The 25,281-nt window shown below is 43.7% G+C and overlaps 1 protein-coding gene across 2 annotated transcripts in view; it reads right to left on the bottom strand.

Annotated features, from left to right (window-relative positions):
* Positions 1-3,600: 3,600 nt before the first annotated feature.
* The window catches only part of rai1.S (retinoic acid induced 1 S homeolog), a 114,062-nt gene continuing 92,381 nt past the window's right edge, over positions 3,601-25,281 (bottom strand). For both annotated transcript variants that reach the window (XM_041578968.1, XM_018239322.2), the window contains exons 2-5: positions 14,534-19,853; positions 8,838-8,931; positions 6,784-6,833; positions 3,601-5,380 (exon numbers count right to left, since the gene is read on the bottom strand). In XM_041578968.1, the coding sequence (XP_041434902.1) occupies positions 5,366-5,380; positions 6,784-6,833; positions 8,838-8,931; positions 14,534-19,837 (5,463 nt within the window). In that variant the 5' untranslated portion in view covers positions 19,838-19,853 and the 3' untranslated portion in view covers positions 3,601-5,365. The remainder of the gene's footprint in view (positions 5,381-6,783; positions 6,834-8,837; positions 8,932-14,533; positions 19,854-25,281) is intronic.

Raw genomic sequence — 25,281 nt, 5'->3', positions numbered from 1 at the left:
GTTTGACGTGTTGTCTCCATTGTTTGGCATTGAGTCATTGACTCACCCTGTTTCCCATGGCAGAGCTGGAAACCTTGTATCTCTCCACTGAGACTGCCCCCTAGTGTTTATAATGTGCAGCGCTCACAGGGAAAGTGCACTAGGACAAATAAGCCTTGAAGGATGAGTCTTAAAGGAACAGTAACATCAAAAAATGGAAGCGTTTAAAGTAATAAAAATATAATGCAGTGTTGCCCTGCACTGGTAAAACTGGTGTGCTTGCTTCAGTAACACTACTATAGTTCATATAAACAGTCTGCTGTGTAGCCATGGGGGCAGCCATTCAAGCACAGGATACACAGTCAATAACAGATAAGTACTACTATAGTTTATATAAACAAACTGCTGTGTAGCCATGGGGGCAGCCATTCAAGCACAGAATACACAGTAGATAGCAGATAAGCTCTGTAGAACATAAAGTTATCTGTTATCCACTATTTAACCTGTGCCATGTAGCCTTTTTTCAATTTCCCCCACTGCTACACAGCAGCTTGTTTATATGAACTATAGTAGTGTTTCTGAAGCAAACACATCAGTTTTACCAGTGCCTGTATTCTATGGCAGCATAGGTATTCCCCTGTACTAAGCACAATTCTGCAGGAACAGTTCCCTAAGTTTGCTCATAGTCTGTACAGAGAGATCCCATAAAACTATGGCAGCATAGGTATTCCCCTGTACTAAGCACAATTCTGCAGGAACAGTCCCTAAGTTTGCTCATAGTCTGTACAGAGAGATCCCATAAAACTATGGCAGCATAGGTATTCCCTGTACTAAGCACAATTCAGCAGGAACAGTCCCCTAAGTTTGCTCATAGCCTGTACAGAGAGATCCCATAAAACTATGGCAGCATAGGTATTCCCCTGTACTAAGCACAATTCTGCAGGAACAGTCCCCTAAGTTTGCTCATAGCCTGTACAGAGAGATCCCATAAAACTATGGCAGCATAGGTATTCCTCTGTACTAAGCACAATTCAGCAGGAACAGTCCCCTAAGTTTGCTCATAGTCTGTACAGAGAGATACCATAAAACTATGGCAGCATAGGTATTCCTCTGTACTAAGCACAATTCTGCAGGAACAGCCCTTAAGTTTACTCCTAGCAGTACAGAAAGATACACTGGCTCTGTCTTTAGTTCAATATAATAAGGTTCAGAAATGAAATCTAGACTGAAGCAGCTTCCATAGGTGAGTGATGGATATATATCTTTAGGAATCTTAAATCTTCCCATTTCTGAATTTAATGGGATATCCAATCCTTTGAAACTTTTGGCTGGGACAACACTCAGAGAGACCTATTCCGCAGCAAATGTCAGGCAACTGCTGTGCCTACTGGGTTCTATTCTTTTTAGTGTACCTTCTGTGGGCACAGATTCATTTATTGTTCATTCGCTAATCAACCGGTAATTGGACTGTTTATCCATTATTTAACATAAGCAATCAGAGCTGTGTCATTTATCTCGAGGGCAGTGATTTGCAGCAGTGCCATTTTCCAAGGATTGTAGTGGGCTTTTGTTTCTACCGCTCGTTCTTGCTGCATGCTCCCCCTTGTGGCAGAACAGAGAATCAGTTTATGCATTTTGGATTGGGTTGTTTCTAGAAAAAAATAATCAGGGCTCACTTCCCTGCCATGTGTTTGTCCTGTCAGTGTTATAAAGGCCCTCAACATGGCACCCTGGTCACGGGACCCTTTTTAACCCTACGCTTTCCATAGTTCCTCTCTCTTTATTCAGCTTGTTAAGCCATGATGCAGTGTGACTTTTCTTGCCAGCATGGCTTCCCAGGCTGAGAATGTCTAGCTTCTGGCAATATACAGGCCTTAGGCTGGGAGTTGTAGTACAGCGAGCTGATGGCTGGCAAGAAAGGAGAATGGGTAATGGGCTTGATATTATGTAAATATTGTAAGGAAGAACCTCCCAACTCTATTGCTTCTCTTTTTATTTTCTTAGTTCTGAGATGTTTTTGTACAGAAGATTTATCCAGAGATATTTATACATTTCTTATATAAGGACAAATAAAGTAGCTTTGGCTTTGCACAATGTCCCCTGTGCTTCCTTCCCTGCTTGTCTCATTGGTTTGCTGTACCTCGTCTCCAACAGGGATTGGTCTTGTGGCTTGATAATGACAGATAAACCTCATTTTCTTCTTGACCATTTCTCACGACCCCTTAGCTTCTCAACAGCAGCCCAGAGCACACTGAGCATGTGCAGTGCCACTGACACTCCTAACAAAATCCAAGATGGAGAGCTGGTCTGGGCAAATTTGAAAGTCTGAATCATTATAGATATGGAACTGCTAAATGTCTAGGCCTCTTCAGTAAGTTATCTATATCTATATAGATATATATATACACACATACACATTTGCCATATTCAATTGTAGGCTGTTTTCCTTTAAAAAAAAAAAAAAAAAAAGACAGAGTAATTAAGGGGTGGGCTGGTCAGCAGCAAGTAAGGGCTGTGGGCAGATTAATAAATACTGACCAGGTTGTTATAGTTTGCAACACTCAGTAACAAAATTTGCATTTCCTTAATTTTCTCCTTGTTTTCCGGAAACCACAGGGGTAGAGTCTATTTTCGATTGATAATTGAAATAAAAATAGCTGCTAATTTGATATTATTGATTAAAGGACTGTTTTTAGCATTCACATATAAATAGCATGGCTAAATATGATATACATTTTTTAGCCATATTCAATTTTAGGGTTTAGTTCTCCTTTAAAAAAAAAAAGTAATTCAGGGGCAGGCTGGTCAGCAGAACGTTATGGCTGAGGGCAGATTAATTAATACTGACTAGGTTGTTATCGGTTACAACAGCCAGAACACAATTTGCACCTCTAATTTCATTCTCTCCTTGAATTCCAGAACCGCAGGGGCGGAGCCTATTGTCCATTGATAACTCAAATAAAATAGCTGCTAATTTTACCTTATTGATTAAAGGACTGTTTTTGGCATTCAAATATAAATAGCATGGCTAAATATGATATAGCATTTTTAGCCATCTTAATTTTTAGGGTTTAGTTTTCCTTTAAAAAAAATGGAGTAATTAAGGGGTGGGCTGGTCAGCAGCAAGTTAGGGCTGAGGGAAGATTAATTGATACTGACCAGGTTGTTATAGGTTACAACAGCCAGAACACAATTTGCACCTCTCATTTCATTCTCTCCTTGAGTTCCAGAACCGCAGGGGCGGAGCCTATTTTCCATTAAAAATTGAAATAAAAATAGCTGCTAATTTTACTTTATTGATTAAAGGACTGTTTTTGGCATTCAAATATAAATAGCATGGCTAAATATGATATAGCATTTTTAGCCATATTCATTTAGAACACAATTTGCACCTCCTTATTTCATTCTCTTCTTGAGTTCCAGAACCGCAGGGGTGGAGCCTATTTTCCATCGATAATTGAAATAAAATTGCTGCTAATTTTATCTTTTTGATTAAAGGACTGTTTTTGGCATTCAAGCTTTAATTCGAAATTCAGTCCCAGAACAAAATTTACTTTACACACAGAGACGTACAATTATTAACCCCTCCCCCGGGACAATAATAATAATAAAAAAAAATACTTGTGTTTGTTGTTTTTTATTCACATTCCCAACAGCCTCTCTTTTTTTTTTGTACTTTTAAAGAAAATAAACATCTTTTAGAAAGCTGGGTACACACAGTCTTCAGTGTGAAGCATTGTTTTTTCATTTTCGTTTTTTTTTTTTTTTAATAAAAAGAACCCTATTTTTTTAACCTTTCGGTTGCCAGAAGCACGTTCAACAAGCACGTTGCTAGTCCCGCTGGCAGCAAAGGGGTTAAACATTTCCAGTCTTTTCATATATTATATATATATATATGCATATGTATACACACATACACACACTCGTAGCATTAAATGACGCACTATCCACACTTCGACCCTCAGCACATGTAATGTACATTGGTAGCGGGGGAGGGGGAGATAGGGGGTTTGTTACCTGAACTGAACAGGTGAAACTAAGGGGCGGGGGGTAGTGGTTTATTTGACATCTCAGAACCTGACTTGGTGATGACAGAATACGGCCTTGGATGGATGCAAATTCCGCACCTCTTCATAAACAACAACGGGAAATGGTGTCGGAAGGTGTGTGGGGGGAAACAATTAACCGATGGGAATCAACGATTCATGGGCCACTATAATTTTCAAGGTCACTTATCAATCACAAAGGTCAGTGGATTTCAGAGAAAAGAAAATAGTATTTTCAGGAAACGTGTAGCCCCATTGGTCCATCTCTTATCTGGATAGCCCAACTTTCCCGTGCCATTGACTTCCAGATAACTGAGCTCCAAAGAGGAACGTAGGCCAGAAAGAGAGGAGGGCTCCTATGTCCACTGATTGTGTGAGGGCATCGTGTCCGCCTTCAGCCAGTACAGGTAGGCAAGATAACACAACAGACAGATCCATACAATGGAAAAGAACGGGGTGTGTAAATGACTGAACACATCTGGTCACCTTCGGCTCTCATGGACCACCAAGCACAGTTTTTTGAGGCCTTCAAGAGAAATGAAGCCAACTCAGACCTGTTTCCACTATCCTTGTGTCCATGCTCTGTGCTTGTCTTCTTCTTCAGTTAACGCCCTACCTGGTTCCTTGGCCCTACTAAGTCCCAAAAGAACATCGTCTCCCGTCGCTCTTCATACTGTGGTCCCTTTGTGAGGTCCAACCTTGCAAGGGCGACATAATACAGTTGACTCGTACATCTAAGGCCAACGTTGTGTCTGGTGGCCGAGTATTGGAACACTACAAACAATGAGGATTTTTTCTTGGTTTCAACATTATCCCCTCCCACCAAAGACAATGGCGGTATTTTATTTGACCTGTATGCAGGCAGATGCATGCGCATTGAGTTGATCTCACCAACCTGGGGGTGGAAATTGGTTGTCCATAACAAGAATACTGGGCTCGAGGTGGCCTCCAGAAAGGTAGGTAGAAATATAAGACATACTGATTTAAGTGGTAAAACTTGGGCTTAGCCAGCTTCCATCCTGGAACTTATCCACCATCACTGTTTCCTTGGCTGGTCCAACATGACATCACGCCGCTCCCGCTTCTTGTCTCCGTTCTGGGATTACCCACAATCCCCTCTGAGACCTCAGACGTTCCTTATCCACTGCAAGCCAGCATGCCTGTCTGTCGTGCAGGGGGAGCGCTTCCTACACCACCCAGGCACCGGCTGAGTCTGACTCTGCAGCAGGTATAGCTCCGCCCTCCGCGCTTCTCTCGCCTGCTTGGAACATGATGACAGTGCTGAGAGGTGAACGAAAGAACTTGGGGTGAGATGACGATGACATTAGTGGAGCAGGCAGTTACACCAGGTGTTTCTGGAACACAAGATAAAGAGAAACAAATCAGGGCAAGGAAAGGCCATATTCTTATTCATAATGTAGATTCTGACAGTGGCCTCTAGAGGGCAGACCTGCTCCATAAAACTGCAATGGTCCCCTTCCTAATGAAAATAGCCCTTAGAAATCAAGGGGGAGCATATAGGCTCACATTTAAAGGAGAAGGAAAGGCTAAAACTAAGTAAGCTTTATCAGAAAGGTCTATATAAATACACCAGTAAACCCTCAAAGTACAGCATTTCTTTCCTTCTATTGTGTACTCATGGGCTTCTGTATCAGACTTCCTGTTTTCAGCTTAAACCTCCAGGGCTAGGGCTTGAGCATGCTCAGTTTGCTCCTCTCCCCCTCCCTCCTCCCATACCTGCTGTAATCTGAGCTCAGAGCTGTAAGTAAGCAGGGAGAGACTCAGGCAGGAAGTGATGTCACACCAAGCTAATATGGCAGCTGCTATCCTAAACAAACACAGACAATGTCTAGAGCTGTTTACTATATATATAATATAGCATCCTGCAGAATAAATATAGCATTCTAGCTTGCACTTTTGTGCCTTATCTGTTGGCAATAAACTGCTTTGGTAGCTTTCCTTCCCCTTTAATGCCACTGGACACAACCTTAGGGCAGAGACACACAGTCAGATCCAGGGGGAGATTAGTCGCCAGCGATAAATGTATTCTTCTTCGGGTGACTAATCTCCCTGAACTGCCTCCCGCCGGCTAGAATGTAAATCGCCAGCGGGATGGCACTCGGATCGCTTTGTTTTTCGGCGACATTGAAAAACAAAGCACACCCGCCGGTGATTTGAATTCTAGCCGGTGGAAGCCATTTGGGGAGATTAGTCGCCCCGAACAAGAGGAGTTTTGTCGCCGGGCGACTAATCTCCCTGAATCTGAGTGTGTGTCTCTGCCCTTATGTATAAATAGCTACAGAACGAAGGGCTTTCCAGTATCTAGTTTCTTGGAACCAAATTCCCCCAGCAACCATGCACTGATATGAATAAGAGACTGGAACATGAATAGGAGAGGCCTGAATAGAAAGTTGAGTATTAAAAAGTAGCAATAACAATAAATGTGTAGTTTTCCAGGCATTATGTTTTTTAGATGGCGACCTGGAAAGCTGGTGAGAGGCAGAAGAAAAAAATATTAAAAAATACATAATGAAGATCAATTGAAAAGTTACTTAGAATTAGCCATTCTAGAACATGCTAAGAGTTAACTTAAAGGGGAACCTCCTCTTTAATACAATGGACCCTTCAATAAATTGCACAATGATCTCCCTATGTTAGACGGATGATGTAGCGCCAGCAGGCAGCATTCTGATTGGAGCATCCTCTTGTATCAGTGATTCAGTAAGGTCCATGTGTAGGACAGCAAAGGGCAACCTACCTTGTGTCTGGGGCATCGCAAGGAGAAGTTCTCTTCGCTGAGTAAGCAGCCTGCAACAAACAAACACATCCATGTGTCACCTTCTCCAATTTGTATTCTCCTTTAAAAACCAACACAGTTTATGGTTAAGAGGCCGTTATAAAGGAGCAGTGGGAAAATGGCAGCGGAGCCTCATTAACCCCTTGCCTGGAATGAACCCGCAAACTATCTGCATGCAAGTCCATGAGACAGTGGCTGAAAGCAGAGGCGTAACTAGAGTGCACAGGGACCCCTGCAAAAGAATCTTCAGAAGGGCCCAGCGCACTCTGATCCCCATCCTCCCGGCCACTTCCTGCCCACCCACATCCCGCCTCTGCCCCACCCACTCCCTGCCTCAACTCCACCCACTCCCCGCCCCGACTTGAGTCCCAGGTAAGAGAGCAGCTTGGTTATTAGTTATAGAGGAAGCAGACCCCACAGTCTGGGCCCCCCTGTTCCCCACGTCACTGGCTGAAAGTGCCAAAACGAAGTATCACCGTGTTTTTGCGCTGCCTACAAGGGTTCCCTTGTCGCCTTCAATTCACAGGAAATGTCCATGGATATTGTGGGAACAATGAAAATGGTACAAGATGCAAAATCCCAAATAGATGAGCTCTGAGAAAGGATAAGTAAACCTTTAAAATAAGTTAATGTTAGATTGATGAGGAGGCTATTCTAAGCACTTTTGCTATGTACATTCATTATTTATTTTGTTTTTATTCCAAGATATTAAGGGATACATGTACTGTTAATATGAATGTATTTTGTTACAACAGCGCCACCTGCTGGTCAGTTTCCCACCAGTCTGACCACCAAGTAGTCAAGGAAGTTGTCAGGAGAAAGAAAGAGGCTGATGTTCTTCTGCTTAGGAAAACAATTAGAAACCTTTCTCAAATCTTTCCTAAGCAGCAGAACATCAGAGCAGCCTCTTTCTCCTGACAACTTCCTTGACTACTTGGTGGTCAGACTGGTGGGAAACTGACCAGCAGGTGTCGCTGTTGTAACAAAATTCATTCATATCAACAGTACATGTATCCCTTAATATCTTGGAATAAAAATAAAATAAATAATGAATGTAAAATACAAAAATGCTTATCCTTTAAATACTGCCCGCCCCTCTGTTTGATGTAATCCCTATTGAGAAGGTGAGGAATGGCCCACTCACCAGAACACTTGGGGGGGTATCAATTAACTCTTAGTTATTAATGGCATAATGGTCCCATTCAGTAATGTAACTAGGCGGCGCTGGGCCCTCCCATCCTCCTGTAAGGGCTCTTACTCACGAGCGGTTGAAGCTGCGCTCCCCTGCGTTCCGTTTTTCTGCGTTCAGCCGCAGGGGAGCGCAGGAATTTTCCAATGGGGCTGTATTCACACAGGTGCCTGTAGGCGCCGAAAGCAGGAAAACGCAGCATGTTGCGTCTCAACCTGCATTCGGCACCTACAGGCGCCTGTATGAGTACAGCCCCATTGGAAAAAATGTAATGCGTCTATCCCTGCGCTCCCCTGCGGCTGAACGCAGAAAAAGGGAACGCAGGGGAGCGCAGCTACAACCACTCATCAGTAAGAGCCCAAAAAGTGATTGCGGCAGCTCGTGGGCATTCAAACTGCTGGCGGTCCCTGTGGTTCTGCCACTGGTCCCATTAGGTCTCTCCTCTTGAAGCCAAGAAGGAACCCCCCCCCTCCCCCAATCATGTCACTTAACAGGAAGAAAGGTTTAATTCAGACAAAAAGGTTGAACTTTTGTATTTTTTCAACCTCAACCACTATGTATGTTGTATTTTAAGAAGTTGAGCGAATGTATCATTACCGTATTCCTTTTGCTGCTATAAAACTAGTTACTGACTCATTTTGCATCAGCTTTGCCTAAGCAGCCATTGTGTCTCAGACTGGCTGAGCACAATCCATTATCATCTCTTATATCCCTCCTGTTGTGTTATAATTCCCAAACAATCAGCCAGAAGGGTTTGGCCTAGCATCACAGGTACCATTAATTGGGTGGCACTCAGGACAGGGTGACAGTTAGCGACTTGACTCACCTGCTTCCACGGCGCACGTAAAGTGGTAGCTCTTCTCGCACGTCTTGTGGCTGCAACCCACGGTGGCTCCTGGCCTCTGACACTTGGGACACAGCTGCAAGGCAGAACGGGCATTTAGAACCTCATTAAAATCCCATGATCTTAAATTGCTTTCCTGATGTTCTTGCCCATTTCCTATGTGTTTTCCAAGGCTGATTTAAAGGGGTGGTTCACTTTAAGTTAACTTTTAGTATGCTATCGAATTAGGATTCTAAGCAGCTTTTCAATTGGTCTTTTTTTATTATAGTTTTTCAATTATTGGCCGCCTTCTTCTGATTCTTTCCAGCTTTCAAACAGGGGTCACTGACCCCATCTAAAAACAAATTGTCATGTGAAAGTTACAAATGTATTGTTATTGTTACTTTGTATTACTCATCTTTCTATTCAGGCCTCTCCTATTTATATTCCAGTCTCGTATTCAGATCAGTGCATGGTTGCTAGGGGAATTTGGACCTTAGTAATCAGACCGATGAAATTGCAAACTGGAGAGCTGCTGAATAAAAAGCTAAATAACTCAAAAACCTACATACTCAAAGTGCTCCATGCATCGGCTGCAGCCCCATCTATTAAAGTCGGCACATGTATAGAGAATCCTTGATAAAGGTTCCATGCATTTTCAGCCCATGACCAGAAGGGGGCGCTCAAAGAATAATAGTCCGTGTTCTCCTCTCTCTCTTTCTCTGGCTGCAGACCATAAGGGAACTGTTTCGCCCTAATTGTTTGGGAAGGAGGGTATGAGCGTGCCTGTATCAGGCATTACACCGCGTTACCTAATCTGCAAGTCAATGAGCACTCTCGCAAGCTGTCTACCCCCTTCTGCACTAAATTAAAAAGATGGTGCACATAAATCTCTTGAACCATGTCCATGTAATCCCATACTAATCATTATCTCCTCGGCTCTGCCCATTTCATGCCAGTCTGCACGTGGTTTAGAAGCCCGCATTACGCAAATGCCATCGCCGCCTACAGAAACACGCTGTTATTGAGCAGAAGTTTCGTTCATTTCTTTAAAGGAATCTTATTTTTTCATATTTTTCCCCAGAAAATTTTCATTTTTTCCTGCAGTTTTATTTAGCACTGGGCTAAATAATGTTTTCACAAAACTGGATATATTGTTATGGAGTTTTGGCCTACAGATATATAGAAACATTGGGGTAACAGTCACCCTGCTATAATTCCAGGGGTACCCAGGGTACAAATAAGCACTCACCCCAAATCTCCCCCTAACTAACCTTCAGACTGGACCCCCTTAGCTCATAACAAGGTTACAGATATATAGAAACATTGGGGTAACAGTCACCCTGCTATAGTTCCAGGGGTACCCAGGGTACAAATAAGCACTCACCCCAAATCTCCCCCTAACTGGCCTTCAGACTGGGCCCCCTTAGCTCATAACAAGGTCAAAGATATATAGAAACATTGGGGTAACAGTCACCCTGCTATAGTTCCAGGGGTACCCAGGGTACAAATAAACACTCACCCCAAATCTCCCCCTAACTGGCCTTCAGACTGGACCCCCTTAGCTCATAACAAGGTTACAGATATATAGAAACATTGGGGTAACAGTCACCCTGCTATAGTTCCAGGGGTACCCAGGGCACAAATAAGCCCTCACCCCAAATCTCACCCTAACTGGCCTTCAGACTGGGCCCCCTTAGCTCATAACAAGGTTACAGATATATAGAAACATTGGGGTAACAGTCACCCTGCTATAGTTCCAGGGGTACCCAGGATACAAATAAGCACTCAACCCAAATCTCCCCCTAACTGGCCTCCAGACTGGGCCCCCTTAGCTCATAACAAGGTTACAGATATATAGAAACATTGGGGTAACAGTCACCCTGCTATAGTTCCAGGGGTACCCAGGGCACAAATAAGCCCTCACCCCAAATCTCACCCTAACTGGCCTTCAGACTGGGCCCCCTTAGCTCATAACAAGGTTACAGATATATAGAAACATTGGGGTAACAGTCACCCTGCTATAGTTCCAGGGGTACCCAGGATACAAATAAGCACTCAACCCAAATCTCCCCCTAACTGGCCTCCAGACTGGGCCCCCTTAGCTCATAACAAGGTTACAGATATATAGAAACATTGGGGTAACAGTCACCCTGCTATAGTTCCAGGGGTACCCAGGGTACAAATAAGCACTCACCCCAAATCTCCCCCTAACTGGCCTTCAGACTGGACCCCCTTAGCTCATAACAAGGTTACAGATATATAGAAACATTGGGGTGTCACCCTGCTATAGTTCCAGGGGTACCCATGGTACAAATAAGCACTCACCCCAAATCTCACCCTAACTGACCTTCAGGCTGGGCCCCTTAGCTCATAACAAGGTTACAGATATATAGAAACATTGGGGTAACAGTCACCCTGCTATAGTTCCAGGGGTACCCAGGGTACAAATAAGCACTCACCCCAAATCTCCCCCTAACTGGCCTTCAGACTGGGCCCCCTTAGCTCATAACAAGGTTACAGATATATAGAAACATTGGGGTAACAGTCACCCTGCTACAGTTCCAGGGGGACCCAGGGTACAAATAAGCACTCACCCCAAATCTCCCCCTAACTGGCCTTCAGATTGGGCCCCCTTAGCTCATAACAAGGTCAAAGATATATAGAAACATTGGGGTAACAGTCACCCTGCTATAGTTCCAGGGGTACCCAGGGTACAAATAAGCACTCACCCCAAATCTCCCCCTAACTCGCCTTCAGACTGGGTCCCCTTAGCTCATAACAAGGTCACAGATATATAGAAACATTGGGGGTAACAGTCACCCTGCTATAGTTCCAGGGGTACCCAGGGTACAAATAAACACTCATCCCAATTCTCCCCCTATCTGGCCTTTAGACTGGGCCCCCTTAGCTGATAAAAGGGTTACAGATATATAGAACAATTCCTCTAGCTATAGTTCCAGTACCTCGTTTGTATAAAGGCCAAAACCCTTAATGCACCTTGTGCTGACCCCATGGGCCTACTAAGTGCACAATCAACAAGTTTGCTATCAATTAGTTGCTTGTAAACAATAGACATCTAAGTTTTGTAAACAGTACATCTCTGCAAGCATTATATGCCAGATGCCTGTAAAATATCCGCACCCAACTGTAAACATTACATGCCTTGTGTTTTTAAACATGCCACAGGCCTGTATAATGAACACACCATATATTTGTCAATACTGCCTGTAAATATCCAATGCCCCATTCTGCAAAATGGGCTAACCATATCTGTTAACATTGCACGGCTCATGTCACGCAACACCTCATGTTGTTAAACATTATATCTGTAAACATGTTTTGCCTCATGTACAGTATGTTAATAGAACACTCCTTATATATGTAAACCAAGCATAACTATTATCTGTCAGTATTACACAGATTGATTCTAAAAATGGAACAGACCTCATGTCTGTAAACAATAGACACCCCATGTTTGTAAACAGGACGTAGACATTGTTCAATTATTTTTGTAAACAACTGCATAGTCTGAAAACATTACATACCACATTTGTACAGTACATTAGTCATGTCTGTAAGCTTGTACACCTTGTACACATGCCTGTAGATATTATATGCACTGTTAAACATTACAAATCTCATTTCATTGAACATTTTATGTCTGTATACTTTCCAATATTTGTCAGCATTGTTCACCTCATATCTGTACATTTCATGTGTGTCACTCCTTGTAAACACATGCAATTCCAGTGTAATCTGTTTACTGCAACTATAAATAACCCATTCTTAATATTTGCAGTCCCAATACATTAAGTCAAGTTAGCTGTTAAACATTATAAGCCTCCTGTCTGCAATTCCAATGTAAACTGCACAGTTACTGTAAATATTCAATGCTGAATGGCTGCAATTGCAGTGTAAAGTACTGCTACTATAAACAATATAGAGAGTTAGATTTCATGAGGCTTTAAAATGCCTTGTGTCTGCTATTCCAGTGTAAACTGCATATTTAAGACTGTAAACAACCCATGCATCATGTCTGCAATCCCAGTGTAAATGGTGCACTTAGACTGTAAACATTCCCATTCCCTGTGTCCAATGTAAACTGTGCACAGAGTGTAAAAATCCCATGCTTCATGTCTGCAATTCCAATGTAAATGATACACTTAGACTGTAAACATCCTATTCCTTGTGTCCAATGTAAACTGTGCACATAGAGTGTAAACATCCCATGCCTCATGTCTGCAATTCCAATGTAAACTATACACTTAGACTGTAAACATCCCAGGGTTTATGCTTGGTATTCCAGTGAAAACGGTGTACTCAGACTGTAAACATTCCATGCATCATGTCTGCAAGCCCAGTGTAAATGGTGCACTTAGACTGTAAACATTCCCATTCCTTGTGTCCAATGTAAACTGTGTACATAGAGTGTAAACATCCCATGCCTCATGTCTGCAATGCCAATGTAAACTATACTCTTAGACTGTAAACATCCCATGGTTTATGCTTGGTATTCTAGTGTAAACTCTGTACTTAGGGGGAAATGTAATAAAATTCACAACGAGCAAAAAAAAACTGCCTGTTGCAATGTTATATTCTTCATTAGGCTTTGATTGCATTGCGAATTGTAATTGCGCATTGTGAACTATTAACACCTGCTCTGCAGTTTTGTTTTGTCATATTTTGTGGCAAAAAAGTTTTTTTTTTCCTTTTATTACATCCACTGTGAACGTTTGCAAAAGCAATTTGGTTGCAAACTTTGCTGGGAAGTCAGTAAGGTCTGTAATTTGTCAAAAATGGAGCAAACATGGACACTAGTGTTCACAATAGCCTTTGCAATTGTTTTGTGCACTAGCGAAATATTTAACATTTCCCGTAGACTGTAAACATCCCATGGTTTATGCTTGGTATTCCAGTGTAAACTGTGTACTTAGACTGTAAACACTCCATGGTTTATGCTTGGTATTCCAGTGAAAACTGTGTAACCAGACTGTAAACATTCCATGCATCATGTCTGCAATCCCCATGAAATGGTGCCCTTAGACTGTAAACATCCCCTTCTTTTTGTGTTAACCTGTGCACTGCAACAGTAAACATTTCCTACCTGATGCTTGCAAGTCAAGTGCACACTGTGACTGTAAACATTCCATGCCCAATGTTCTCAATTCCGACATTTAGTGTACAGGTAGACTGCAGACATTCTGCAGTTCCATTGTATAACATCAGACAAAACTCTATAACATTTTTGCTCACTGTAAACTTTGCATGCCATGCTTTGGGATTCACAACCAGTATGTTAGGGGCTCAACATCCAAAACGGTGCTCTGATAAATGCCGAAACAAATTGTAGTGTTATTTTCCGAGAATTTAATTTCATGTGCTCTCTAATTCGTGTGTGCAAAGCATGCAATTTGCGTTGTGGTTTTTGCAAGTACAGATATATGTGCACAGTATCTCATTACAGGTGAGCAACATCAATGTGATTCCCCGTATGCAAACTTGCCAGTTTCCCCAGCTAACGGAACCCTGGAATTACCAACATACCAAGGCAGGTGTTAATTTTGGGGGTCACTTGTGACCATTTTGCCCTGTACTTTGCACCTGTGTCAAAGTGGGCAAAATCTAGTCATATTCATGCACTGAAAGCTTAAACATGCAAATAAGTTTCAATTGTATGTTACAAGACAAGAACTCACCCCTGTGGCCGCCATCTGAATTGCCTCATGGATGCCATACAGCTTTCCTGCCACCAGGTAAACCCCGCTGGTCCATACAGCACACGCCTCATGAACCCAGTGTTCCTGGGTTTCCAGTTCCGGAGAAGGTGGCTCGAGGGTCTTGCTGTACTGATGTCTCCTTGGTTTCTCAGTCTCTGCTATTTCCACCTTTTTTCTGCAGCAGTAACAGCTGGGCAATTTCCTCAACAACCCTCGAGCACTGGTGCGCAGCTTGTTGTGATTACTTAGGTCAAGTTCCCCACTGTCCGGGCAAGGTGCCCTCCCACCACCCACTGTACAGACACTGTCTGAGATTTTGGGAGTTTTCTCCTGTGGCAAGTCTCCTATTCTGAACTTATCCTTTGGCCTGAATTTCTTGTTAGGTAGGCAGTCCATAGGGTAATAAGGCCCACAAAGGTCCCCCAAGTCTTTGAAATTGGCAGGGTTCCTACAAAGGCAGCAGACGAGGCAGCCAGAGGGTACCGCCTTGCATACTAGTGGCCCCAGCTGCATTCGGGAGGAGAGAGGCAAAGTGCCAGAGCTAACAAACGAGGCAGAGTGAGGAACCAAATGCGTGATGCTTCTTTCCTTGAGCAACCTGCTCTCTTCCACAGCAGTATTTATCACTGTGCATGTTGTAGTGTACTCATTCTTTTTCTCCACTTGAACATAAGGTGAGAATGCTCTCACCCGACATTCAGACCGCACTGGTTTAGTGGAGACATATTTCAGCTTGATTTTGGGTTCCTTTGGGCTTATGAGTGGGACACTCTTTTTCCTAGCCGTACGCTTGCCAACTGTAGTTTGCTTTGTGGGCTTATTTTGGGGTGCATTATTGCGCTGCCTTTTAGTATAACCATTGAACTTAGCATACTTTGTTTTTTTCCTGGCTTGTACTTGAGAAGAGGTTTCTTCCACCCCACTCGGAACACTGGAGGTCTCCTTCAGCTCAGACTGTTTGCACTTGTTGGTTTGGTGAACGCTTTCTGAAAGGGCCTTACCTTTAGATGTCAGGAGAACAGATGGAGAAGCCCTAATCTGCCTTTTTGATGTGTTTTTTGGGCTATTCAATGCACCCTTGGACCTCCCTCTTCTGATTCTCCTCTTTGGGACTGTTCTGAGTCTTTTTGCCTTAATGTAATTGCCCTCTTGCTCTGTCCCTCTGCATGTGCTAGTGCAGTGGAGGGAGGAAGAGGCCAATTTCTTTCTGTGCAACTGTGCTCCTTTTAAGGACCTATTGTTGGAGCTTCTGCAACTTGGAGAATGTAGATCAGGTTCTGACGTTAGCGTATTGTTTTGACTTACCGTCCTAGTTTCATTGTCTGCAGAGACTAAACTAAGTGCTTTCATTTCTTTTCCTGTTGTAAGCGCATTCAGGTTATTGTCACCAGCTGTCACAAGATTGTATAAGCAAGCACCAGGAATGCCTTGCTTCTTCTGATTTGGGGAGGTGATCTTTTGTACAATAGCCTCCAGTTTGAGGCCTCTGCCCTTTCTGGGAGGCAGAACTTTTGTTTTTACCGCCCCTGCATATGATGAACGGGAGGACACCTTTATGCACAACTCCGGTGTCAAACGAACAGAAGGTGTTTTTAAGATGACCTTGCATGTCTTTTTTGCAGCAATGGTCAAATTGACCTTTTCTTTCTTCGCCGCCCGAATCTTTTTAAATAAGTGAGGCCTCGGCTCTGATTTTTCCTCTTTGACATTTTTGCTGCGTAAGATCAGGTTCTTTTTTTTGGCAGGTACTGGGGAAATAAAGTTTGGTTTCCGTTTCAGAGAATGTAGACATCGGTCAGACACCTTGGCATTGATCGGAACACCTGAGTTTGAAAGCTTCATGCCTCGTTTGACTTTTGGAATCAACTTGAATGTGTCCGGAACTGTACAGTTGTTAGCCAGGATTTTCTTCAAGCATGCCCGCTTTTTAATAACCACACTCATTCCTCTCTTTCCTTTCCTCCTTTTGGTTTGGAAGAGTTCCTGCTTCTTGCTGCGAGACCTCAGGATCATGGACTTTTCATCCTTGAGAGGTGCAATGCTGTTTTCTTTAGCTTTCTGACTGCTGAGCTTGCTAGGTGACTTGCTTTGAAGCATAAAGTTCTTTCTGTCACAAGAAGATACCAGTTTCATCGCAGCTTTTCCACCTCTTCTACCGCTTTTAAAAGAGGTTATTTCCTTTACATTGAACTCTCCCTTTTTATTGGTTTTCTCTTGATGAAGCAGTGGAGGCCCCACTGCTCCCCCATTCACCTGAGGATCTGCCTTTGCAGTTGAGGATCGGGTACACATTCTTGCTGGAATTACTCCAACTACTGGAGCCTTGGCTACCAGAACAATGGCCATTGTATTTGGTGCCTCCTCTTGTGCTTTCTCATTATCTGCCTTAGCTGTTTCACCGACAGGGTTCTGAGCCACTTTGTCAGACTCAACTGCTTCTACTGCTCTGCATGTATTCTTTTTACTGCAAAGAGGCTTCCTCTCGAGTAGCTCTTCAGCTTTCACATCCAGCTGATTATCCTGCACTTTAAGGTCTTTCATTTCTCCATCTGGGAGGGTTAGAGGTTCAAGTGCACAGGCTTCAGCATCCTCTTCATTCTTTTCTTTTATGTCCCCCACAGTTTTAATGTGTGTTATGGTGGATTCAAACCAACTTTTCACTTTAGATTCTGTGGCCACAGCTGGGCCAAGCAGGATGATGGAGTGACCAGAGAGCTGAGATGGAGCTGAATTTTCTTTCTCCTCAAGGCTTGGGTTTTCCGTAGACTCCGGGGTATTAACGGAAGATACAGTTTCCATGTCTTTTAAGGGTTTTGACGGGGAGTTGTCATAAATGAAAGATTTTCTATCTGAAAAATCACACAATGAAGAATAATCTTCTGGCTCCAGGTTTGAGTCTTTTTGGGATGGGATATCAGGAATGTCTTGAAAGTCTTCTTCAGTATAACAGTCTCTAGTATCTTCAAGCCACTTCTCATTGTCAGTCTTACCAATGTCTGTGTAGGCCAAGTCCCCTGCTCCTTCCTTGTTAAAATCCTCGCCGGAGTCATTTTCTAAAGGAGTTTCAACATCAGGGACATCGAGCTGACAGACAATTTTATTATCCTTGACCTGGAATAAATCTTTTTCAAGGTCTGATTCATGCAGACTGAGCTCCAAGTCTTTCCACCTTAGGCATGATTCAGTCATGTTTTTATCCGGCCAATCAAAGGGATCCATTGTCTTCGAACAAGTTGTACTTGCAGATGTATCAGAGGAGCTGGTATAACTGGCACTAGATGTTGCGGCTGTAATATTCTTATCAGAACCTAAACTGCCAGAATTGTCAATGGTTTCTGTCACTTCAATTGGCTCTGGTGGTAATTCTTTCCTTACGAAAGACTTGTCGCTGTAACACGTGTCTTGGTTCCTCGGTCTGACCTCCTCCGTAATGCTTTTCTTTAAATCTTCAGAGAATTCCTCTACATTCTCTTGGCCTGACCAAGTTTGCATTGCAGACTCTATGCAAGCTGAGCTGTTTTCGAGATTTAAAGGAGATTTTTGGGAGTTATTACTGAGGACAGGGGAATCCACCCAGGCCTTCTCTGTTTTCTCATTATCAATAGCGTCTTGAAGGGCTATAATTTCAGTAGATAGCTCCTCCTGGGAAAGGGCATTAACCAGTAAATGTGGGCATTCCCTCTCACTGCTTACCAGTTTAGCAAAGGTCTCCAGTGGAAGGCTGGCCTGGATACTTTGAAACGAATCATCTGACTTTGTAGACATATTATCCGGTGAAGTTACAGAACAAGTAGAGATAGATTCTGTTTTCATTTTGCAATTGTTGGCTCTGGCTGGGCTTTGGCCTGAACCGCAGTACAAATAGTTCCTTTCAAGCTGGTCCTCTGAGCCACTGAGATAGTCTGTATCTGGAATCTCGGTGTGCACAGACTGAGGGGTACCAAGTGCCTCGGATAAAGGAGTTCCAATCTGCTCAGAAGAATATGTGCTACTTTCTGGGCTGCAGTGTTGCCCCTTTATTTGCTCAGGAGTCCTCGGAGATGTCTTGATCACTTTCTTTTGAGGAACTCCACTTTTAGAAAGAAGCAGGTGCTGCACAGTGTTGGAGATGTTTTCCACTTGGGATGTCAGAGCCGTGAGGCTCTGCAGGCTAAGATCAGACAGCAAGGTTTCTGGTAATTTATCATTTTGCAGACTTTTACTCTGAGACTCTGGACTGGACGTTCCTGTGGGTGACGGATTTATAAGAGGCATGTAATGACTGTGGTCAGCCATGCTTAAAGGAAATGTGCCAGTGTTATGCTGCTGCTGTTGTTGATTATATTGAAAGTTCTCAAGATTTGGCATCAGAGGAGAGGGAGTAGAGCTGTAAGATGGGGACCTGCCCACTGAACGAGCTGGTGAATGGCTGGCACTGGGACTGAAAGGCTGATAATACTGTTCCGGAGTTCGGCTGGGAGTTTCTGATTGGCAGTAAGTTTGATTCTGTTGACTGTAGTGTTGATATTTGGCCATGTTTTGGTAGTGCAGTGTCTCCTGAGCATGGTGGAGCTGTGGCTGTTCGTAAGAAGTCATTCGATTTGACTGGTAGCCGTGTATCGTCTGCACCCGCTGACCAGCCGCAGCCATGGTGTGGTCATGCTGAGGGTTGGAGGGGGCCGTGCAGCTCTTGTAAGTGTGGGAGACTTGGCTTCCCCCTGTGACTGTGGAATAGGTTGACGTTGGAAAACTCTGGTTGAAGTGGGAGGCTTGGGAAAAGGATAGAGGAGAGGATGGAACATTGTTCTGAACTTTCTGCCTGGGAATCTTGGCATAGGGCAGGGCCTGTTGCTGTGGGTGATGCAGCGAATGTGAGCGGAACGGGCTCTGCCCGGCTGGATCTTGGTAACCCCTTCCTTCCCCGGGTGTCTTTTTTATTAGGTTTTCCTCGTATTTGGTCCCACCCAAAGTCTGAGATTGCCCCCAGTTCTGCAGTCCATCTTCCCCTGTATAATGTCCGGGGTACACATTACCCTCTGAGAAACTGGCAAAAGACACCCTTCCTTGCAGCTGCTGAACACTGATTTGCTTTTCGTCCCTGGGGTACTTCTCCCCCACGCTGTTTTCATAGCCTTGGTAGGACGTGTGGGCATAGTAGCTTTTGGTCACCTGCCTGTGTCGCTCGCAGTTGAGTGCCGGCTGACTTTGATGTCGGTAATTCTCCAGGCGTGATGACTCCTGTGATGTTGGTTGGTAGTTCTGCTGGTTGCCATGGAAACCACACCTTTCCCGAAAAGACTGCATGACTTGGGCTAGTTATCTGGAATAAGAGGGAAACAAAACAGGAAAGATTTAGACATAGGGATTTTTCTGCTCCTATAAGCCAACTATCTAGAGCCTCGGCACTGATTTTAGCACTCCATCCCAATAAGAATGGGTGGGCAGACTCTCATGAAATATACATAGCGGGGGACTGATCTGAACATTACATTAAATCATGCATTATGCCTTTGTTCATTTCCATCCTATAGGCAAGGGGAGGGGGGGAGGCACAGACACCAGCAATGGACTCAAGGGAGGCCCGCGCTTGATTCATGTGCCAATTACAGGCGCGTGTAACCTTGGGAACGTCACTTTGTCTCTCTTTCTGCTCCAGGTACCATAAAATTAGATTGCAAGCTCTAAAGGGCAGGGACACTCTGTGCCCCAAGGACATATTTTCCATTCTGCAATAATACATTTTTAAAAACATTAATCATAAGTAACGCATTTATATATTATAACAGCGATGACCAGTAAGAGGGAATATGATAATAGGTGCCACCAATCAGCCCTCAGTGTTTATACGACTGGTTACTATGGGTTACTAGACCTGGAGCAAACTACTGGCTCTATCATTAAATTTTCCTATATCTGACCCAATATTGCAGTAAACTCTAACAACCAATCAGTAGGTGGCATTTACCAGTCTACAGTTTGAAGACAGATTAGGAAAAAAGGGGTGGGAATTGAGGAACACGCCTTGGGCACAATTGGGGGGGGTGCAACTTGGGTGCGAACAATTGGTGGCAGCAAGAGAAAATCAATGTGCCTCTCTCTGGGGAGTCAGGGAGCGACTCCTGCCTTAAAGGAAAAATACACCCCCAAAATCAATACTTATGCAACAGATAGCTAACATCATATTACGTGCTATATTAAAGAATCCTATCAAACTGGTATATAGCTAAGTAAATATAGGGGTTGCCACCTGTCTGTGCCCAAGAGCCGGGCAGGGGACAGGATGGTGATGTCACAGGGGCGGGTTACTGATGCAACGAGGCGGGCTTGTGATGATATGGGCGGGGCGAGGGACATCATGGGGCGGGGCTATGATGTGGTGATCAACGAATGCCTGATTGCCATATCAATCAGGGGGGATCCTGCCTGGTTTTCCTTATTTGGAAAACCGGGCAGACTGTCTTTACCTGGATAGTCCTTCTGAAAACCGGATTGTCCGGGTCAAAACTGGACAGGTGGCAACCCGAGTCTGTTAATTGGCTCATGTGACCTAAAATGTATGCTTTGTTTGTGTGCACGATAAATCGTAGGATCCCAGGGGGCGGCCCTTAGTTCTTAAAATGGCAATTTTCTATTTAGGATTAACCAATGGCACATACAACTAAAAAAGTATATTATTATGAAAATGGTTTATTTAAATGAAGCAGGGTTTTTATAGAGACCTACATTGTTTTCCTTATAAAACAGCGCTGGGGATGGTTAGCATTTCTGTGAGTGCCAGTGGCACAATAAAGTCCCTGCAGGGCGTCAGATAGTTGCCCCTAATTGCATCATGTAAAGGATAGCTCTGATGAATCCGAAATCCAACTTTCATATATCGCAGCTGTTAATTCATCAATAATAATGAGTGTTTCAAATATCAGATAACTTCCCAAATGTCCCCAATCTCTATATATGGCACACACATATATTAGCCATACAGCTGGCCACCAGTATCTTCATTTCACACAAGACTACATGGAACACACAGCCGAGTCAACACACAGAGTCCATTTCACTGAAAGGAGTTAGGCCCATATTGCCTATTTATGTGTGTTCAAAGGAATAAGCCAGGAGGTACCTCCCGGCTAAAAACTCGTCCTTCCCTGCGCGTGTTTCCCACAGGACACATTCACTCCACATCACACGCGGTGTTTACAGGGCACAGATTAGTGGCGTGTAGAGACAGCCTGGGTGGCTGATACTGGCAGATCACCTCGTTCCACTTACACCGCACTCGGCAGGCCAGGGGCTGAGAATATGCGCTCGTCAGATAGCGACGTGTCTCCAATCATTAGGTTGTTTTTTTAATAATATTTGAACCAATTCCCGGCCAGAGTCAGAGCAACACATTGCGCTCCCACGTGCCACGTTCATCAGCATTCTAAAGGGAACTTAACAAGCATAAAAGATGAAAAAGTGCCCTGCTTTCCCCCTCCTCTCCTGGCTCTACCTCCAATACCTTCTATTGTAATGTTTAACCCCTGCTATAGATTTGTATGTGGTTATTCAGGGAAATAAGTTCCCACTGTTGTGAAATACATGTTGAATATCTGAACTCACAAAAGGGCTGCAACTCTAAATCTGCAGGCCTCATTTATTATTAAAGGGGAAGTAAAGTGTAAAACAGAATAAGGCTAGAAATGCTGTATTTTGTATACTAAACATAAACATGAACTTACTGCACCACAAGCCTAATCTAACAAATGATTTATGCTTTCAAAGTTGGCCACAGGTGGTCACCATCTTGTAACTTTGTTATACATCATTGCAAGACCAAGACTGTGCACATGCTCAGTGTGGTCTGGGCTGCTTTGGGGTCGTCAAATTATCAAAACAGCACAAGTCAAATAATATCTGCCAGAAGCCGATACAACAAGACTGATTAATAATCAGAATATACAGACTGCACTGGGTCCTGCGTTGTCATGTAATCTAATGTGGATTTTATCGTTTTTGTATTGTTTAATACAAACTTTCTCCAACTCTGCAGAACCAGTGGCTGCAGCAAAATAATCCTCCAAATAGAATCCCAGTTTATCTGTTTAAATCTGGCTTCATGATCTTTGTCCCTGCAGCTGAAGTTGGAAACAGTAAAGGGGATATAAAGGCAAAAATAAAATCCAATACAAATCTCTACACAGTCACCGACTGCTCTACAGGGAAACAAACAAAGCTGCTTGAGTTCTGCATGGCTGGGAAGTAAGGTGGGGCTCCCCCTGCTGTTCATAAGTATGATTGTTTCCCTGCAGAGCAGTTAGGGACTGTCTGACAATTCCTATCCACAGCAGAATTTCACTGCATAAAATCAGGTTTCTTATAAAAACAGTACACATTTTTAATTAAAGTATATTGGAGATAGGTTTCTTTTTCATAAAAAAAAGTAAAAATAGGATTTTATTTTTTTGCCTTTACATGCCCTTTAACATGCTTTTTCATAGCGCCAACATATTGCGCAGCGCTAATTTACTAGCATAAGTTAGATCTTTCTGCTCCATGCAGTGCTCTATGCGACTCCCTATCCTTTTTCAGTTGGGTCCAAAATAATTAAGTAATGGATGTAAAAGATGAACTATAACTCTCACTTACAGAAGAAATCTTGTGGGTACAAGCAGTCCCTCCTCACTGACTACCTGCTTACGGCACATTTTAACTTTTTGCAGCAGTTTAAGGTAGGAGAGGAGCCTGGGAGAGGGGAAAATGCTATAGCAGACCATGTGGTCTTGGCCCCCTGTTGACCAGGCCCCACGACCATGGGGGCTGCTGTATATGTAGTGAAGCCATTGGTTGTCACCTTTTCATGGGGGCAGGTGTCAACGTCACAGGGCATGATGTCACAAGGGTGGACCAGCGACACCATGGGGACGGGACTAGGGTTGCCACCTGGACAGTATTTTACTGGCCTGGCAAAAAAGGTGAGACCTGAAAAGGTGGCAAACCTTGATGGGACTATGATGTGGCCATTGGCCAATCACTACATCGATCTAAGAGAGTCCTGTCTGGTTTTTCTCATTTGGAAAACCGGGCAGGCAGTTTTGAACCAGGCAGCCCTTCTGAAAACCAGGTTGTCTGGGTGAAAACCAGACAGGTGACAACCCTACTTTCAATATACAGTGAACCCTGATTTTAAGTTTCCCCTCATTTTACAACTTTCAGAATCAGAATCTATGCAAATTAGGAGTGGTAGGGAAATCTCGTGACTTTTTGTCACAAAACAAGGAAGTAAAAAATGTTTTCCCCTTCCCACCCCTAATTCGCATATGCAAATGAAGATTCGGATTCGGTTCTGTATTCTGCCTACACTATGGCGAAGGATTCGGGGGTTCGGCCGAATCCAAAATAGTCGATTTGGTGCATCCCTAATATCAAGAGAATTTCGGTACCGCCCATACATGAGGATCGTATTTGTACAAACTCTGAAGAAAAAATATCTACATCCTCCGAAAAATTCTAGAACTAGAACTCTCAGCAAACATCATGAGTTTAGAGGCGAAACATTTATGCGATAACAGATATATGAAGGGCAGCCATTTCTTTCCCAGTCACATGTGCACCTGTGCCCCTCATTAGCTGAGGTTACCCACCTCCGTCTTCTCTCCTGCCTCCTCCGATGCCTGACTGCTTCCCCCCACCCTCCCAGTGATTTGTGCCAGGGAATATCATCAGCATCATTACATGATCTATGTTTGAAGCTGCACAGAAGGTGCTTTTGTGGACCCAGGCGTTGAATACAAATGAGCCGGCGGAATGAGATGTGTGAGCCCCTTAATGCTGTAGAGATTGCTAATATCTCACGGCCTGGGATTGTGCTGCTGGCAGTTGGGCCCTATGGCAGTTTGCGGAAAAACGGCACCATTTCGGAAAGGGCCAGGGGTCCTTTAATCTGTATTGTTTTAGTCCTTTTTAAATGTTTCCCCCCACAATATGTTTCATTTTATTCTCATCTGTAGAAAAGATGGAATTATTAAACCCAGACAGGGTTGAACTGGCCTATAGAGTATCAGACAATCTCCCAGAAAGGACAATTAACCCTTTCTTACATGCACCATAGATCTATATACCACCTATTGTATGCCACTGTCTATATCTGTGAGAATGGGCGCTTATTGTCAGGTTCTCAGGTGATGGAATTAAATCCCAAAAATAAATATTTAGAGTCAGCGATAAAAAGCTCTGGAGATTGAGTACGTAGCGAATCAGGTGGTGGGCAAAGGGAGGAAGAGGGAAAACACTCGAGGTAGAACGAGTTTTATAGGAGTCGGATCAAAGGAGAACTGAAAGGATTTTTGGACAATTACATTTTTCTTAAAAAAGGTTCTCAGGTGAGTCGTAGGAGGCCCAGTCTAACCCTGGACTAGGGTTGCCACCTTTTCACCAAATTTTTATCGGCCAGTGGTGGAGGCGGGAACAAAAGGGGCAGACGGTGACGCATAAAGGGACGGAGCCATGGGTCGTGGCGCAAACAAGGGTGGAGCCACGTTGTGCGATGGCCAGAAGACAGAGAAAAGGTACATTTCCAGAGGAGGGCCAAGGGCTTTTGCAGGTGTTTTACCGTAAAATACCGGCCATTTGGCAACCCTACCCTGGACCCAGAAGGTGAGTCCAGTGCTATCCTGATTTAAGGTGTTAATGTAGTGTCAAAATGAATTTTCTTGCCCCCTTGCTGACAATGGGAACCAGCCAGGGGCAGATTCACTTGTAGAAAGGCCCTT

Source organism: Xenopus laevis, chromosome 9_10S (genome assembly GCF_017654675.1).
Source record: "Xenopus laevis strain J_2021 chromosome 9_10S, Xenopus_laevis_v10.1, whole genome shotgun sequence".
NCBI lineage: Eukaryota > Metazoa > Chordata > Amphibia > Anura > Pipidae > Xenopus > Xenopus laevis.
Note: the sequence above shows the minus strand (reverse complement) of the source record. Positions and strands in the feature narration are given on the sequence as shown.